Consider the following 16,711-nt stretch of genomic DNA (forward strand, 5'->3'; position numbering starts at 1 on the left):
TACACCTCTATGCATTTACTCTAACTTCCCTTCTATGTACTTCCCTATACATTGTATTGCTACCCTTTACTCACTTACCCATTTTTCCTTATGTAATTATCATGTGTCCTTCAATATATTTTACTGTAAATCCAAGATTTGTCATATCTTTACAAATATGCATAATTATCTTCTATGTATCCCCTTATTTATCACATTATTTCACCTTGCATTTACTCTCCATATTCTATTTATCCCTTGTTCATCATCTCCTGTGATCTATCGTAAAATTGCAGCCCTACCGACTGGCTGAGGCACTTATACCTTACTCTTCGATATAACTATTTTATTCTCCCTTCTACCTTATTTTTATCAATATCTTACATACTTATAATGTTTTCCTTCTAATTTATTCTTTAACATATATATCTATTAATTTCCTACTACTTTTCTTGTGTACTCCTTGTGTCATTACTTATAAATTAATTCGCATTACTCTTATATCTTAACTCCTTATATCTCATAATTACACTATTTTATTCACTACTAATACCCACCATTATTCTCATATACCCTTATAACGTTTGAAGTTACTTCTAAAATTACTGTCATTTTATTCTACATTTTACTTAATACTTTATTCACTTCTACTTTCTTCACAGTTTTGTCAAAAATGCATTTATATTTAACTTCCCTCTTGCCGATTTTTCAACTAACTGTCATTTGTATTTCTTCCTTGTTTCGACCTATTTTCATCATTGTATTGGTTACTGCATCTTGTCTCTACGCATTGTATTGGTTACTACATTTTGTCCTTCCGCCATTTCGCTGAGTCCCTCCCCCATTATTCCTCCAATTGCTTCCACGACCCCTGTTCTACGCCATTGTTACACCCTACCCTTGCTCATTATTGGATCCACGTTTCTCACGCCACACCCCTCCCCACGTTTTGTCAACCAGTCTCACCTACTCTTCCACTCACTCACACCCTCCCCCCCGCCCACCTTCCCCATTCACCCTTTGCGCCTACCTCTTAAGTTGTTATGTCGACTTCCTCTACATAACACACGATGCTTGTGCATTTTATGCCCTCGCCATCAATTTTGAAAAGTACTTCATACTTTTTCTTTGGCCCCGGAGGTGTGAGGTCAATAATTCTGTTGCTAACCGAAGTCTCTGTTGCTAACTGAATTCTTTCCCTCGCCTTTCTTGATGAGTCACCTCAAATCAATAACGTAGGCGCCGAAATTCTTCATGCGATGTCGAATTCATGTCCTGCGCTGTCAAGCGTCCGAGATGTCCTCAGCAAATCTCGATGCGCTCTTGACTCAATCTTATTTTATCCTTCTTGCTTAAAGCATCTCTGCTCCAAACCCAGGGTTGTGCCCTCAAGCACTATGCCACAATTTAGTGGTTTCGATTGAGTCTCGTTAAGGCTCCGGTTACAATTTAGTGACTGCGACGGAGTTTCGTTACAACTCAAACCTCGACGGTGTTACGTACAACACAAATAGTCCGAGTACTTTACACTCACTTCGTTTTACACGCGTTAAGTGTTAATTCGGTGGTAACACGTAAGTTACATTCGGACGCGTACGTTACACGCAAATTCGACAGCGTTCGTTACACGCAAATCCGGCCGCGTACGTTACACGCAAAACTTCAACATCTTCAGTTTATGGTGCGCTAAGGTAAAACATCTCATCATCCTAAAAATCCTTCATTATTTCCCATATCTTTCCTCTACCAATTTTTCCACTCCAACTTTCATACTAAAATTTCCGTAACCAATTTATCTGTAAAATTCATTAATTGTAACTTCATTTATCTTGTAATATCTGTAATACTAAATCTGTTATTTTCCTCAATATACATAGCCGAAAGACTTCAAACGTACTGAGTCCGACTCTTCATTTAATTTCCCTTGAATTCCTTATCTAGAATAAATTAGGTAAGAAGGTGAAAGTTGTTTTGGTTGCAGTTCATTTCATTCCATCATAAATTTCTATTAAACTCATCATATTAATTAAAGGCAACCCAAACATCTTCTCACAATACAGTGTTAACTCTTCTCAACATAGTGTCGTCCTTTCAGTTCAAGTTACTTTTTGGTTTCCCGTTTTCCATATATCATCAACATTTCATATTTCACAAACCAAAAATTAAATTAGAAATGTCTGCATGTAGGGCAGAGCAGGGGGGTCAAAATTTTAAAAAATGGCCGGATATTATCATGAACTAATGAACACCTTCTTAGTTATGGAAAATCTACACCAGATCTACGACATTTTTCGAATTAAAAAGATCCTTCATACAGGGTGTTCGAATAGTCCCCTCCCCCCCTCTAACTTTTGACCTAATTGTGGTAGAGATTTGAAACTTGGAGGGTGTTCCTAGATCAAAGGGAGCTACTTTTTGACCCCCCAAAATTTTGGGGGGGGTTACGGACCCTAACTTTTTTTTTCAAATGGGAAGACCCCCTTTGTGATACCTCGTTCGAAAGAGCATAAAAAAAGAAATTTTTTCGCGCAATTCCGAAGTCATTACCTCAAACCGTTTCAAAATGGCGGCCGGTCAAAGTTCAAAATGGCGGCCGGTCAAAGTTCAAAATGACCGAAAATTGGCACCTCTGCTATTTGCACATGGATTTGCTTGAAACTCGGTATCTGGGGGCATTTTGGCACCAAAAAAACGAATTTGACGTTAGATTTTTAAAAAACCCTAATTCTTTAAAATGGCCGCCGGTTTAGGCTCAAAGTGGCCGAAAATTTGACAGACTCGATTTTTTGCCAATGGATTCACCTGAAATTCGGTATCTGGAGGTATCTTGACCCGAGAAGAACGAATTCGACGTTAGATTTTTAAACAAACCCTAATTTTTCAAAATGGCCGCCGATTAAAGTTCAAAATGGTCAACAATTGGCAACTTCGACTTTTTGCCGATGGATTCGCCTGAAACTCGGTGTTTGAGGGTATCTGGGTAGGAGGAAAACGATAAGCTGAGTTTCAAGCAAATCCATGTGCAAATAGCAGAGGTGCCAATTTTCGGCCATTCTGAACTTTGACCGGCCGCCATTTTGAAACGGTTTGAGATAATGACTTCGGGTTTGCGCGAAAAATTTTCTTTTTTTATGCTCTTTCGAACGAGGTATCACAAAGGGGGTCTTCCCATTTGAAAAAAAAAGTTAGGGTCCATAACCCCCCCAAGGGGAGGCCCCCCAAAATTTTGGGAGGGTCAAAAAGTAGCTCCCTTTGATCTAGGAACACCCTTCAAGTTTCAAATCTCTACCTCAATTAGGTCAAAAGTTAGAGGGGGGGAGGGGACTTTTCGAACACCCTGTAGATTGACTGAAATCTCGACATCAAGTTTTCTGTAATGATTCTCTTTGATTCAAAACGGTTAGTGCGAGAGAGGAAACCAATCATCTATTAAACATCCTAAAAATTTCTGAAACTACTGTTTGCTGTAAGCGTGACTAACATGTCATGATTGGAATGATCAGAGCATCAAGAGCTCATGGTTGAAAACTGTTTACAAAAATTAGAGGTGATTCATCATTAGTCATCCCATTCGTTCTGGTCGTCATCATCATCTTCGTCGTCTTCAGTTTCTGACTCCATCAGTCTGGGTGGCGGAGCTAGTGACTGCACTTGAGAAGCTCTTTCACTGATTTTTCCTGATAAACCCTGTTGAAATGTCAAAAAGAAGCCATGAACCTTGAGTTCTAACAATAAATATCCACAGGTTTTTGCCAAGGAGTTCTCCTGCACTTGAATAAAGATTAGATTAATGGCTCCTTTCAAACTGAAATCATTGAAGGAGGAAAACAGATACCTTGGTTTATTCCTAAAAATGTTCTTTGCAACGATACAAAAAAAAAAAACTTAAAGTATTCAAACCTTCCACTAATTTTTTAAAACTCTTACTTTCTGCTAGAATTTTTAAGATCTGTTTCTTGAATTGGCTGATTGGAATAAAGGCAGATTTCACTAGAACTTTAAAATATTAAGTATCAGCATGGTTAAGACTTATGTTCCAGCTTTCTTTCCTCACTCACCAATTAATAAACAGTAAAGTTCAAATGAGTAATTTTTCTGCTAATACAGAGGTTGGATTCATCTTTTTCCCTCAGTGGATGTGACACGAGCCTGCATTGTAGAAGTCACAGGTTTGGTAAAAGAGCTGCATTCTAGGTACTAAGTGCAGTCACTGGTGTTATCACGACTGGGTACAATCGGTCACAGAATTTTCTTGGTCATAGTTCAGTTTGCCATTAATTCACCATTGCTTATAAATCAATTGACGTCAGACCAGTCCGATAAAGTACCTATGTCTTGAGTTTTTGTTTACATTATGTTTTACTTTTCAATTTTTACTTGCTTCCTTTATTAGTCCAGGCAAAAAAGGAAAAGAGCCTGCAAAAATCCTGGGTAGCAATGTTTTCTGTGATTCCTACGTAATTTTTGACACTGAATCCGAATTTCTACATTACACCAAGAAATACAGACCGGAAAGTTGCCAAATTTTGCAACAACGGCCTATAATTAGTTTTTTTGGAGTATTATGGCATGTAACTGGCGAGGAGTTGATCTGACCACAAAATTAGATATTTTCAAAATTAATCCTCACTAAACTTCCTATAAAATTGTTTCCAAACATTTCTTGCCCATGGAAAAATTAAACTCGCTGAAGGGTGCCAAACTTCGGAAAAAGAGCAGAAATTGGCATTTTCGCGATTGTTGGCCATTGCTTCCTTTTTCCGTCTGTCGAACGATCTATTGTCAAATGAAATGAAATGATGGAGGTTTACAATGAATTCATGTACCGAGCTCAAAAATACGGAACTAACAGCATTGCAATGTTGCCAAGATTATGTAAAATTGTTTTTGGCGGTTTTTGACCATTGTTCCTGTTGAATAGCTTTCACATTTCGCGCCATGTCGAACTCAGCCTCTTGAGAAGGACCAATCAGCCCGCCTTTTTTCCATTCATGTTTGGACGAGTCTATTGTGTAGAGACAGTCTCCGTCGTCGTCTTTTAGGCTCTGTGCTTGTCTCCACTGCCCTATTTTCTTATACTAAAATAAAGTGTCTTTTCAACGTCCGAAGTGTCTTCTTCCTTTCTCCGCGACTCAGCGGAAAATCCGTTATAACAGTTCCCTTAATATTCGTATTATTATACTATCCGTTTTGGGCGCGCCCTCCGCGGCTAGCCAATAGGGGCTTTGCCCCCTGGACCCCCATCACTCGCGAGTGATTGTGGCTCGCTTAACTAATGCTACTCGTCGTCTTGGAACACTCTTATAAAAATCCAAGAATATTCTCGAAAGCTCTTGAAAAGACACAGCGAGGGCTTCAATTTAATTGCGCATTGCCTAGAAAAAAATTTGAGAGAGTTCGAGAAAAGCTATTGTTAGTCATGACACCTCACGAAAGTCCGGGAAAATTCTATAAATATTTGGAGAGGATTAATGAGGATCATCGTTATACTAACGGTCACCTGAATGATGAAAATTCGAGAGAGTTCTAGAAAGTTCCAGAAACAGCTACTACTCGTCGCCATGAGACGCCCCCCTTATGTCTACGAAAATTCTAGGAAGTTTTGGGAGGACGAAAGGGGAGCCTTCCCGGTACCGGCTGCAGTGCTCGTAGAAACTGGAAAGATGGAAAGTAACCACTGGCCGCGGCTGCGTGGTGTTTTACGATAGGGACGGACGAATATCGAATTCGAATGCGATTATTCGAATATTCAGAACTTTTCGAATGCGATTAGACGCGTTGTTAAACTCAAAAAGTGAAGTCAGCGAAATGACGTCAGTCCGCCATTTCGGAGTTATCCGCTTAGCAAAACAAAAACAAAGATTGCCTATGACGTAGTAATAGCAGCTCAGCCAGCTCAGCGGACCACGGGATATGGCTGAGCGCTGACCAATTTTGCTGAGAAAATGGCGGCCTTTGTTTACAAACTGGCAGCTCAGCGGATAACCTCAGAAAACGTTTAACAACACTTTCGCTGAGCTCAGCAACTCAGCGGATAACTCAGAAGTCGCAATTCTGACTTTAACAACGCGTCTATTATTGTGATGCGGCTCCCTTCCGAACAGAGAAGGAGAGGGGAGAGAAGATAGCAGCGCGCAGGTGCGACTGCAAAGAGAGGGGGAAGGGAGACGCATCGCTAGCCGCCACTCAAGTGACGAGGCGGCTGGTCAGTCTTGAAAGGACCAGCCGACGAGAGAGACCACTACGATTTTCATCCATTCATTTATTGTTCATTATTCACAGGGCTCGCTGATTTGGGTAGAAGGGTCAAAGATCCCAAAACCTGCCTTCTACTGATATTTTCCCTGTTCCCATTCGACATTCCTGCTAAATATTCGTTCCCCGGTCGGTGCCAACGGCGACGACTAGTACCGATAGTTAGAGTGGAGGACGTGTCTGTTCAGTTGCGATCTCAACGAGGTCGCGGGTGATCAGACCCGCCATCACATGGTGCAGGAATAAGGGTTCGGTTTGGTACCAGCTCTTCAGAACTACGCTCCTCAGATTGATGTATTGACGATTGATAACTTTCTTAGCTGCACATAGCCAATGCAGTGGGATAAAAATTAATTATTCATGCTGAGTCCTGTCCTAGCCGCCGAATATTACGAAGAGGGAAACCCCCTTAAAATCAGAGATAGAGAACTTCGCCTAGCCAACGAATGTTCTAGCGGCCGAAATTCGCGAAGACGGAAACCCCGTAGAGAATATTGAAGAAGGAGAATTAATCGTTTTATGTGTTTAAAGAAAACTTCGCCTAGCCAACGAATGTTCTAGCCGCCGAAAATCGCGAAGACGGAAACCCCGTAGAGGAAATATAATTATAAGAAATAATTATTTCAATTTTTGTGTATTTTAGTGAGTAATTTTAACTTATTTTACTGATATGACGGAAACTCCATGTACATGCATTGTTCAAACCAAGAGTACACGGTCACTTTTGAGAGCGGTGTTAATTCGAGAAAATGCAAACACGTGTTTTGTCATCGCTCATGCAAGTAGGACACTGACGCTAGTAGAAGCTTAGTCATCAGTTTTCGAGCTCGATTTTAGAGCTGTCAGTTATGCCGAGGAAGTCTTTCGTCCTTTATTGAGAAACGCACCTTTCCGGCTTGAATGTGACAACGCTGTATTAAGGTGTTTTTCAGATCAGAAGAAATATAACTTTGCTGATGAATTAAGTAATTAAAATTAGTAAATAAAATTAGTTGTGTATTTTATATGAACGGAATAATGAAGGCATGTCTAGCAGCGGCATTGGAAAAACCAAATGTATTATGGTACATAAATAATAGGCAATATTTGATATCTTTATCGCTCGCTGATTTTAAGAAGAAGTTTGTTAAAGAATTCAAAGAAACAACCAATTTGGGGAACAACCTCCTAGAGTTTCAAACTAGAGCCCAAAAAGAAGACGAAACGAGCCGTGACTATCTGGAAAAGAAACTATACTTGGCCACAACAGTGCGGGACAGATTAACAGATAAAGAATTTATAGAAATAATAATCAGTGGGTTCACGCAAGAAATGGCCGAAAAAATATTTCTTCTTCAGAACGATACGATTGATCAACTGCATGAAAATGTACGAAAGGTGGAGCAAGCAAAGAAAATTGGGAAATTAACTTCGAAGTCAACGACACAAACGAATACAGTGCAAGGAGGTTTTGGAGCTTGTCACAGAGCTGAAGGATTTAACAACATTGATGAAAAACATGCAAGTAGGAGAAAGCTACACTGCGGATTTCCTGTGGTAATTTTAAATTTCAGGTACTGCACCAATCTGTTTGAAATTATTGCTCATTGATTCTCGTTATTGCTCATTGATTCCCATTGAAATTATTGCTCTAATGCTCATTGATTTCCATTATGGACAAAGAAATTCTTAATTTGATGCACAGTGATATTTAATCGACATAAAAATTAAATCTAATACAATAATAATATATAATATAATATACTGAATATATTAAATTCCCTTTTTTGTGTTTTTCTGAAAAGCTCCAAAATTTAAACATAGATAATCTTAGTGAAATTCTCTTGTAAAGTTATGTGTTGAATTTAAGATAACTTAGTTAAGTTTTTTAGATTAGTATGTCACACGTAATGGCAATTAATTAGAAAATTCAAAGTAATGAGTTTTTTAAGCATTGAATACTTACATGATATTTAGATTCTGTTTGTGATACCGAAATTTTGAATTTGTTTGCGTAAGAAGTTGTCTTTTGCTCCTTGGGACTGGAATATTACTTAAGACATAGTTTTTGAAAATTCTGTCTAACCTAACTATTATGGCCCTTTACGAAAATAGCATTTTATCCTTGAATTCAGTATAGCGTGAATCGTCTTGTTTCAGTCAAAGATTCATTTTTTGTCCAGGTTACGACTCTATTTTCGTTTCTTAGTAAAATTCTTTGAGTGTAAATTGATCACTTTCTTAAATTTTATAACGTAACTCGTGGTTACGACTCTATTTTGTTTCTAAGTCAAATTCTTTGAGTGAAATTTTACCATTGGCAGTGTTCTTATTTAGATTTATTTGTTTTTGTCCAGGTTACGACTCTATTTTGTTTCTTAGTAAAATTCTTTGAGTGTAATTTGATCACTTTCTTAAATTTTATAACGTAACCTGAGGTTACGACGCTATTTTGTTTCTTAGTAAAATTTTTTGAGTGAAATTTTATCATTGGCAGTGTTCTTGTCAAGGAATTAAGTATAGCGTATCCTTGAATTAAGTATAGCGCAAATCGTCTTGTTTCAGTCAAAGCTTTAATTTTCGTCCGGGTTACGACTCTATTTTCGTTTCTTAGTCAAATTCTTTGAGTGTAATTTGATCAATTTCTTAAAGTTCATAACGTAATTCGAAGTTACGACTGTATTCTGTTTCTCAGTAAAATTCTTTGAGTGGAAATTTAACACTTTCTTAAAGTTTATAACGTAACTTGAGGTTACGACTCTATTTTGTTTTTTAGTAAAATTCTTTGAGAGAAATTTTATCATTGGCAGTGTTCCTGTCAAAAACTCTTCTACAATTTACTGTTCTATTTTAAGACGGTAGACACAGTTAATTTTGCGACAGGTATTTATGTATTTTATTGATCATAATATGACTTTATTTTTGTATTTTAATTTCTTACTGAAAAAAAAATAATAATAAAATTACTTCTATCCACATCAGCTAGGGAGAGAAATTCTTTTTGGGGACATTTTTTTAAAGGAAATCTTATTCAAGATTCCCTTTCATCCTAGTGGGAGGAATATGATGCGGCTCTCTTCCGAGCAGAGAAGGAGAGGGGAGAGAAGATAGCAGCGCGCAGGCGCAACTGCAAAGAGAGGGGGAAGGGAGACGCATCGCTAGCCGCCACTCAAGTGACGAGGCGGCTGTTCAGTCTTGAAAGGACCAGCCGACGAGAGAGACCACTACGATTTTCATCCATTCATTTACTGTTCATTATTCACAGGGCTCGCTGATTTGGGTAGAAGGGTCATAGATCCCAAGACCTGCCTTCTACTGATATTTTCCCTGTTCCCATTCGACACTCCTGCTAAATATTCGTTCCCCGGTCGGTGCCAACGGCGACGACTAGTTCGGATAGTTAGAGTGGAGGACGTGTCTGTTCAGTTGCGATCTCAACGAGGTCGCGAGTGATCAGACCCGCCATCACATTATTTGAGAATTCGAATCTTGCGATTGCAAATAGTTCGGAAGCGAATATTCGAATATTTTCAATTATTGCTTCGATTTTTTATTTTTTATGAACCGTAAGAGATAATATGGCACTTTTGATACTTTTGAATGCGATTATTCGAATATTCGAATGCGATTATTGCGATTATTCGATTATTTGCGATTATTTGAATATTCGAATGCGATTATTCGAATATTCGAATGCGATTTTTCGAATATTCGAATCCGATTATTCGAATATTCCAATTTGCGATTTCGCATACTTTGGAAGCGAACATTCGAATGTGATGCGATTATCTCGGTGCCGTTAATTCGAATATCTAAATATTCGACCATCCCTATTCTAGGAAACGATGAACGCGGCGCGATACAGGGTGCGGGTGGTGGGACAGGGACTCTGTTCTGCAGCCGGCGGAGGACGGGCGTCGCGTCGCGGCGCTGGGAGAGGGAGGGAGGTTACTGCTGCAGTGAACGGTGAGTCGGCCTGCGCGTCGCGCAGGGGGAGAAATTCCTGGCACGAATTTCCTGCGAATTTTAGGCGCGCTTAGAACTATAATATAATGCAATTTTTTAAAATGTAAGTTGGGCTGGATGAATCAGAATCACTTAAAGTGAGATTTAAATAATGCATCGACACAATATGCGTCACTAAAATGACAAACATGTCGTTTCCTCAAACACGCTCTATTGTGATGGTGGCGTAGCAGTTGCGCCTGGAAATTAAGCTTCTTGCTAACTGCATGGATTGAAAAATTTAGCGTATTAAATTAGTAAGATATTCTATATAAAACATTTTTACTTCATTTTACATAATGTTAACTTATAAATTACACAGCAAATATAATATTGCGATGACTTATTGCATCCACATCACCCAAGAGGTCCAGCACATAGTGTGTTTTATTTTTTTGTGGTTTCCCCACAGCCCAAGGACCAAGTTTTCTAAGAAACTTATTCTTAGGAGCTTCTGGATTCCATCCATTATTTTAAATTATTCTTGTCGCACAAAGTCACCGGTACACACTCACCCTTACGCACATTCGATTAGATACTCAATCATTTTTTTTTTTTTTTATTTTTTTTTATTTTTGGGGGGGGGGTGTGTCAGACTCCGCGTGGTGTGTCGGGGCGATCTGCAGAATATACTACGACCAAATTCAGAAAACTAGTGGTCACAGTAACTACGACTAATCCATTAAAAATTACTTGACAAACAAAATTCCGCGAGACGCCAAAAATTCCTTCGGGAATACTCAGGCCTCCCCTAAGCCGGGGTTAGGCCACCCACTCAAGGACCACCTGGTAGCGGGTATCCACCCGTAATCAGGGGATTTCCCGCGCATGCCGGGTTAATCCTTGAAATTACTTTACTAGAAAGGCCGTTCCGGGTAGGCAGGACGACCTGCTAAAAAAATCACCACACTTATATGGGGTCGGACACGCCGGAACTGCCATGAGGCACAGCATCGGCAGGAATCGCGTCACAGACGCTTTTCTTTTAAACTAAAATGGTCTTCACATTTACAAACCTCAGATCAGTTCTCCTTACTTCCTAACATGATATCAAGGGTGTTTTCCACCCTTAATTCCTGTCCGAATCAATCATTATCAGAACCACAGAAAATTTAAATCAGAGTGTTGCTAACAATTATCCAATGAACATTTCCTCAGGTTGTAGGCCTAGCCCACGTAAAGAATAACTGCTGAATTCACTGGCCCCTTTCAATTCATTCTCTTCTGCTCTTTTGGGGACTCCGATTGTCCTGCCATTTCGTCATAGGTCGGCAGAGGAAGCTGAGAAAATGGTTAGATGTGATGAAGTTGATACATTGGCAAAATGCCACGTTCACTTTAGTAGGGAGAAAATGGGAATTTGAGCACAAAAGTTTTTAGCCAAATTGTGCAGAAAAATACGAATTAAATTACAGCGTTGTATAGGGATTATTGTTCAATATGGCAACGCTGTAAAAAGAAAGTATTGCATGTTGCCCCTTCAATATGCGGGTTATGCAATCGTGTATTAATGCCCCTTCATTTTTCGGGTTATGCAATGGTGTATTTTTCAAGATGGCGCAGCAGCGTTGCCGCGTGGTGCATGTAAATAAATGATTTATTTATTGGTGAAATTTTGCAACATCGCATTTTACAGTGTTGCCAGATGGGGCGAGAAATTAGTTGATTTTTCCGTACAGTGTTGCCAGATTGTGCAATAAATTCGGATTTTCGGACTTGTAAAAATTTTCGGTTTCGAGAGACCGTATCTTGCAGTATGGGTCGGTATCGGATACTGTAGATTAGGGTCTGATTCGGGAAATTGGAAAATTTTCGGAAAATCACCCTCGTCCGATCCGGCGCGGACCGATGCGATTCTTTTACGCTATTGAAGATCGGAAAACTGTACGGACCGAATTTCGATACGAGTTTTGGTTTTCGAGATTTCGGACTTGTAAAATTTTTCGGTTTCGAAAGACCGTATGGGTTTTCCCACTCTCGCTCTCCGTTCGTTTCTGTTCGTCCCTTCGAAAGGCTTCTGACCGCTATGTAGGAGCCTACCCTATGATTAGGGCCAGTTTTCACAATGTCGCGCAGTGTCGCTTGCACGTTATGCCTGGAACGCTAACGAACGCTGGACTACGAGGGTTTACCGATGCGTATCGGGAACCTTGTGTTTTGGGAATGGATATTGCAATGTTCAGTTTGATGAATTAAAAAATTTTTATTATTTTTTATTGGATATTTACAGTTTCAGTTTAAAAAACAGTTCGCGTTTAGAAAACGCACTAAAAACGTGAGGGTTGTCAACCACAAACATCGGATCCTTCTCCGAACTTTAAATCTACACTTATGTCATCGAGTTTCCGATTGTTATTTTTCCGGGCCATCCTGATGAAACGGAACTTGCAGTCGGATGAAAGGTACTTGGAGTACAGGTACGGAGCGGAGCAAATGAGCGCCAGTAAACTCAAGATGAATAGAAGAACATCCGTCAAGGTAGAGGGTGCGCATTTGATTTCCGGACAGACAGGGCACATTGTGATGTTTGCTTCGGATGAGTTTTCCACCAGTGAGGATTTCACTCCAACAACAGCAATGATGATGGTGATGAGAATTATTTTATCAATCATGATTTCTTCCTTGCGATACTGAGAAGAGAATGCATACTATTTATACGAAATCCAACTGCTAGACCCGCTCTCCTCTCTCTCTTGTGTTTAATACTACGCGAATTGCACTCAAAAGTCTACCTATCTTCCAGTCCTCTTCGTCTACTTTCTTGTACCCCTGCTTTAGGAAGTAAATTATTTCGTGCTCGTCTGCGACACGTTCTAGGAGAAGGCAAAATCTTTCCGTTATCTCAACTAAGCCGTAACACCCGACGGGATCGGAAGTGTCTATTGAGCTGAGTTTAAGATGGTGGAATAACTTGTCAGGAAAAAGGAGTCGGGCAAACTTGTTCAAAAGCTCTGCTCGTATTCCTGTAAATTTGAAAGTGAGAGCCTCATATACCATATCCAAGGTGTTCATCGCTCTGATCGATTGTGATTTGAGGGTTGGAGCGTCCATACTTGACGAGTTCTTGTTTTGAAATGATCGATCACACTTCCTCGACACTATTTATACGTTCCCCCCGACTCGCATTGATAATTTTCCCACTTGTATGAAAGCGTAGTTTTATATTGCGACGAGTGAAACCGAGTTTGGTGATTAACAAATACTACTATATTTACTTTGAGGTAAATCATGAGTCTACAGTTTCTTTCCGCTCGGTGAGGAAACTATATATATTTACCTCCGCGTAGAAAACTCGTCAGTCTCACTTTTGATGATATTGGAAACCCTCGAGCTTATAATAGTTTTCACATGTTCACTCTGAAATCTTTTCAGAGAACAGAATCTTACAAACGAGAAAATAGTGTTGATTTTCTGTTCTGACGAAATCAGAAAATCTCGAGCTTATAATAGTATAAAACTTTGAGCTTAAAATAGTATTCACTTGTTCGCTCTGAAATCTTTTCAGTGAACAGAATCTAGCAAACGTAAAGAAAGTGCAAGTTTTCTTTTCTGACCGACTCGGAAGACTTTGAGCTTAAAATAGTATCTTTATCATGGCTGCTCAAGAACAGAATGTTGAAACTTTCATCCAATGTGATATTTGTGATGAATTTTATAAACAAGGTGAAAAGCATGAACATGGTGCGGAACAAATTAAGAAGGAGGAGGAGGGTATCAACGATGAAACGTATATTAAACAGGAGCTCATCCAATGTGATATTTGTGATGAATTTTATAGACAAGGTGAAAAGCACGAACATGGTGCCGAACAAATTAAGAAGGAGGAGGAGGGTATCAACGATGAAACGCACATTAAACAGGAGCACAACGCGCTCATCCATTGTGATCTTTGTGATGAGTTTTATGCGGAGGGAGAGAATCATGAGCAATCTCCCGAACATATTGAAAAGATGTCCACCTCATCACCTACCGATGACAACAACGATCAAGAATATTGTGACACGTGTAAAATATCATACCATAAAAGAGAAAAACATGAAGAATCTGCAAGTCACATAAGAAATTTGTTCGAGATGAAAGTACCGATTGTTCAAGTTGAGACTGCTTGTCAAAGCAGGTTGAAAACATTTTTCATCACAAACTTCCAGCCAGAGAATCTCATCATAGATGAGTACCTCCTATCGGCTAAAGACCTCATAATTAAAAAAATAAAAGAAGAACTCACCGGCGAGGCATTGAAGGTTAATATACTAGTTTACGCCGAGTACGAGAAAGCTGACGATAAGGACAAGGAAGGAATGCAGTTGAAAAAGTTTAAGACTAAAAACGAAGCTATTTTCGCGTCAACGGATCTGGACGAGTATTATGAAAAGTTCAGGGCCAAGATCAATAAAGAGTCATTCGATTTTCACATGAACGGATCCGGGTGGGTGCTGAAGAAGATACAAGGTATGGAGCTACGTATCAACCGCTATTACGCGTTACATCGAGGAGGAACGTACGTTAAGCTTCCGTTTCGAACGAACAATGTTGTCAATGTAAATAACGGTGAATCAAACGATTGTTTCCGGTACGCAATGTTGGGAAAGTTTCTCCCACTCGATGAGAGAAATAAACAACGTCCGGAAAAATATTTAAATCTGTTCGATCGTTACGATTTCTCGGACGTTCGATTACCCACGAGCATAGATGACATTATCAAATTCGAGAAAAGGAACAACGTATCGGTTTCGGTATTTGGGCTCCGTGAGAGTTTGGTGTCCAACAAGAAAAAGTATACAGTTTACCCAATTAAAGTTGCCGACCCGGAAAGAGAGGACCACACCGACCTACTATGTCTCTCAACCCCCGTACCTTTAAGTTACCATTATTGCTGGATCAGTAACTTTGAACAACTTGTACGTAATCAGTTGACAAACCATCACGGACAAATCTTTATCTGCAAGAAATGCTTTACACACAAGAACTCGATGGAGGAATTGAATCAACATAAAGTTCTCTGCTCTTTGGTAAGCAAAGACGCATTCCTAGCTTCATTTCCCGACGAGCGATACCTCAAGTTCGAAAATCACCACAAGGAAATAAAACATAATTATGTAATTTATGCAGACTTTGAAGCCTACTTAGAACAAATTCATGGTGACTCGGAGCATCCAGCGTCTGCGTATAGGCGGCACATCTCAAATTCTTACGCTTACCTCCTCGTCACGGAGGATCCCGAATTTAAAATGACGGAACCGAAACTGTACCGTGGCGAAGAGGCACATATCAAATTTCTGGACGATATAATCACTCTCGTAGGAAGAATCAGTGAGAGTTACAATGACAAAGAGAGTAAAATAATAATGACACATGAAGACCGGGCCACATTTGAAGCGGAAAATAGGTGTGGACATTGCGAGGTGGATTTCTCACAACCAGGTATCGTAAAGGTAAGGGATCATGACCATCAAAAGAGAGCGGGAGGGAAAACAGGGTCCAATTATCGAAAAGCCTTATGTTCAAATTGCAATCTTATTTTCCGACATGAGAAATGTGTTAGAGTCGTCCTGCACAATGGTAGCAGGTATGATTTCCACGAGGTAGTGCTGGCTCTGAACAAATATCCTCATCGCGTCGAAATAATACCACACACGGAGGAAAATTACATCAGCATGACGGTCCATCTGGGAAACAGGTTTTCGATCAAGTTCATCGACTCGTTCCGTTTCCTCCCCGCATCGTTGGATAAACTGGTTCAGACGATCCCGCGCGAATCTTTCGTTCGCACGAGGAAACTCACTCGCACAGACAATGAGTTCGACATGGTTTGTCGGAAAGCTCCGTTCCCGTACGATTACGTTGACAATCCGGCCAAGCTGAACGAGACGCGTCCACCACCGCGAGAGGCTTTCTTCAACACCCTGACTCAAACGGACATCTCCGAAGAGGAATACCAAAGGTTTCTCCAAGTTTGGCAAACTTTCAATTTCCGTAATCTCGGCGAGTATTCAGATTTCTACTTGCGACTCGATGTGTGCCTCCTCAGCGATGTGTTTGAGGAGTTCCGACTTTTCGGAATAAAAAATTATAGTTTGGACTGTGCCAATTACTTGACGCTACCCGGTTTCGCTTTCGACGCCTTCCTAAAAATAACTAATGTGAAAATTCAACTCTTCAATGATATGGATATGGTATTCATGATTATGAGCTCGATCCGAGGTGGGATAACACAGGTGGTGAAACGGCACGCTCTCGCAAACAATCCTTTGATACCGGATCAGTTTGATCCTAAAAAACCAGTGAACTATATACAATACTTGGATGTGACGGCACTTTACGCACACACCATGAGAAAGCATCTGCCCTACGATAACTACACTTGGGTCCCGGAAGGAGAAGAGTTGCTAACTCTGGCGAAAACTATAATCAACCATCCCGACGACGCTCCTTTCGGGTACATACTCGATGTAGATATTGAATATCCAGAACACCTCCACGACCTGCACAAGGA

At 40.0% G+C, this 16,711-nt stretch overlaps 2 protein-coding genes across 3 annotated transcripts in view; one reads left to right on the plus strand and one right to left on the minus strand.

Annotated features, from left to right (window-relative positions):
* The window catches only part of LOC109033309 (proteasome adapter and scaffold protein ECM29), a 480,922-nt gene that overhangs the window by 335,107 nt on the left and 129,104 nt on the right, over positions 1 to 16,711 (plus strand). The window lies entirely within an intron of this gene.
* The window catches only part of wash (WASH complex subunit washout), a 71,763-nt gene continuing 58,435 nt past the window's right edge, over positions 3,384 to 16,711 (minus strand). The window contains exons 8-9 of one of the 2 annotated variants that reach the window (XM_072306343.1): positions 3,514 to 3,666; positions 3,384 to 3,480 (exon numbers count right to left, since the gene is read on the minus strand). In XM_072306343.1, coding sequence (XP_072162444.1) covers positions 3,538 to 3,666 — 129 coding nt within the window. In that variant the 3' untranslated portion in view covers positions 3,384 to 3,480; positions 3,514 to 3,537. Of the gene's footprint in view, positions 3,667 to 16,711 lie in introns of both variants that reach the window. The other variant, XM_019045880.2, reaches the window with a different exon arrangement.

This window comes from Bemisia tabaci, chromosome 1 (assembly GCF_918797505.1).
Source record: "Bemisia tabaci chromosome 1, PGI_BMITA_v3".
Taxonomy (NCBI): Eukaryota; Metazoa; Arthropoda; class Insecta; order Hemiptera; family Aleyrodidae; genus Bemisia; species Bemisia tabaci.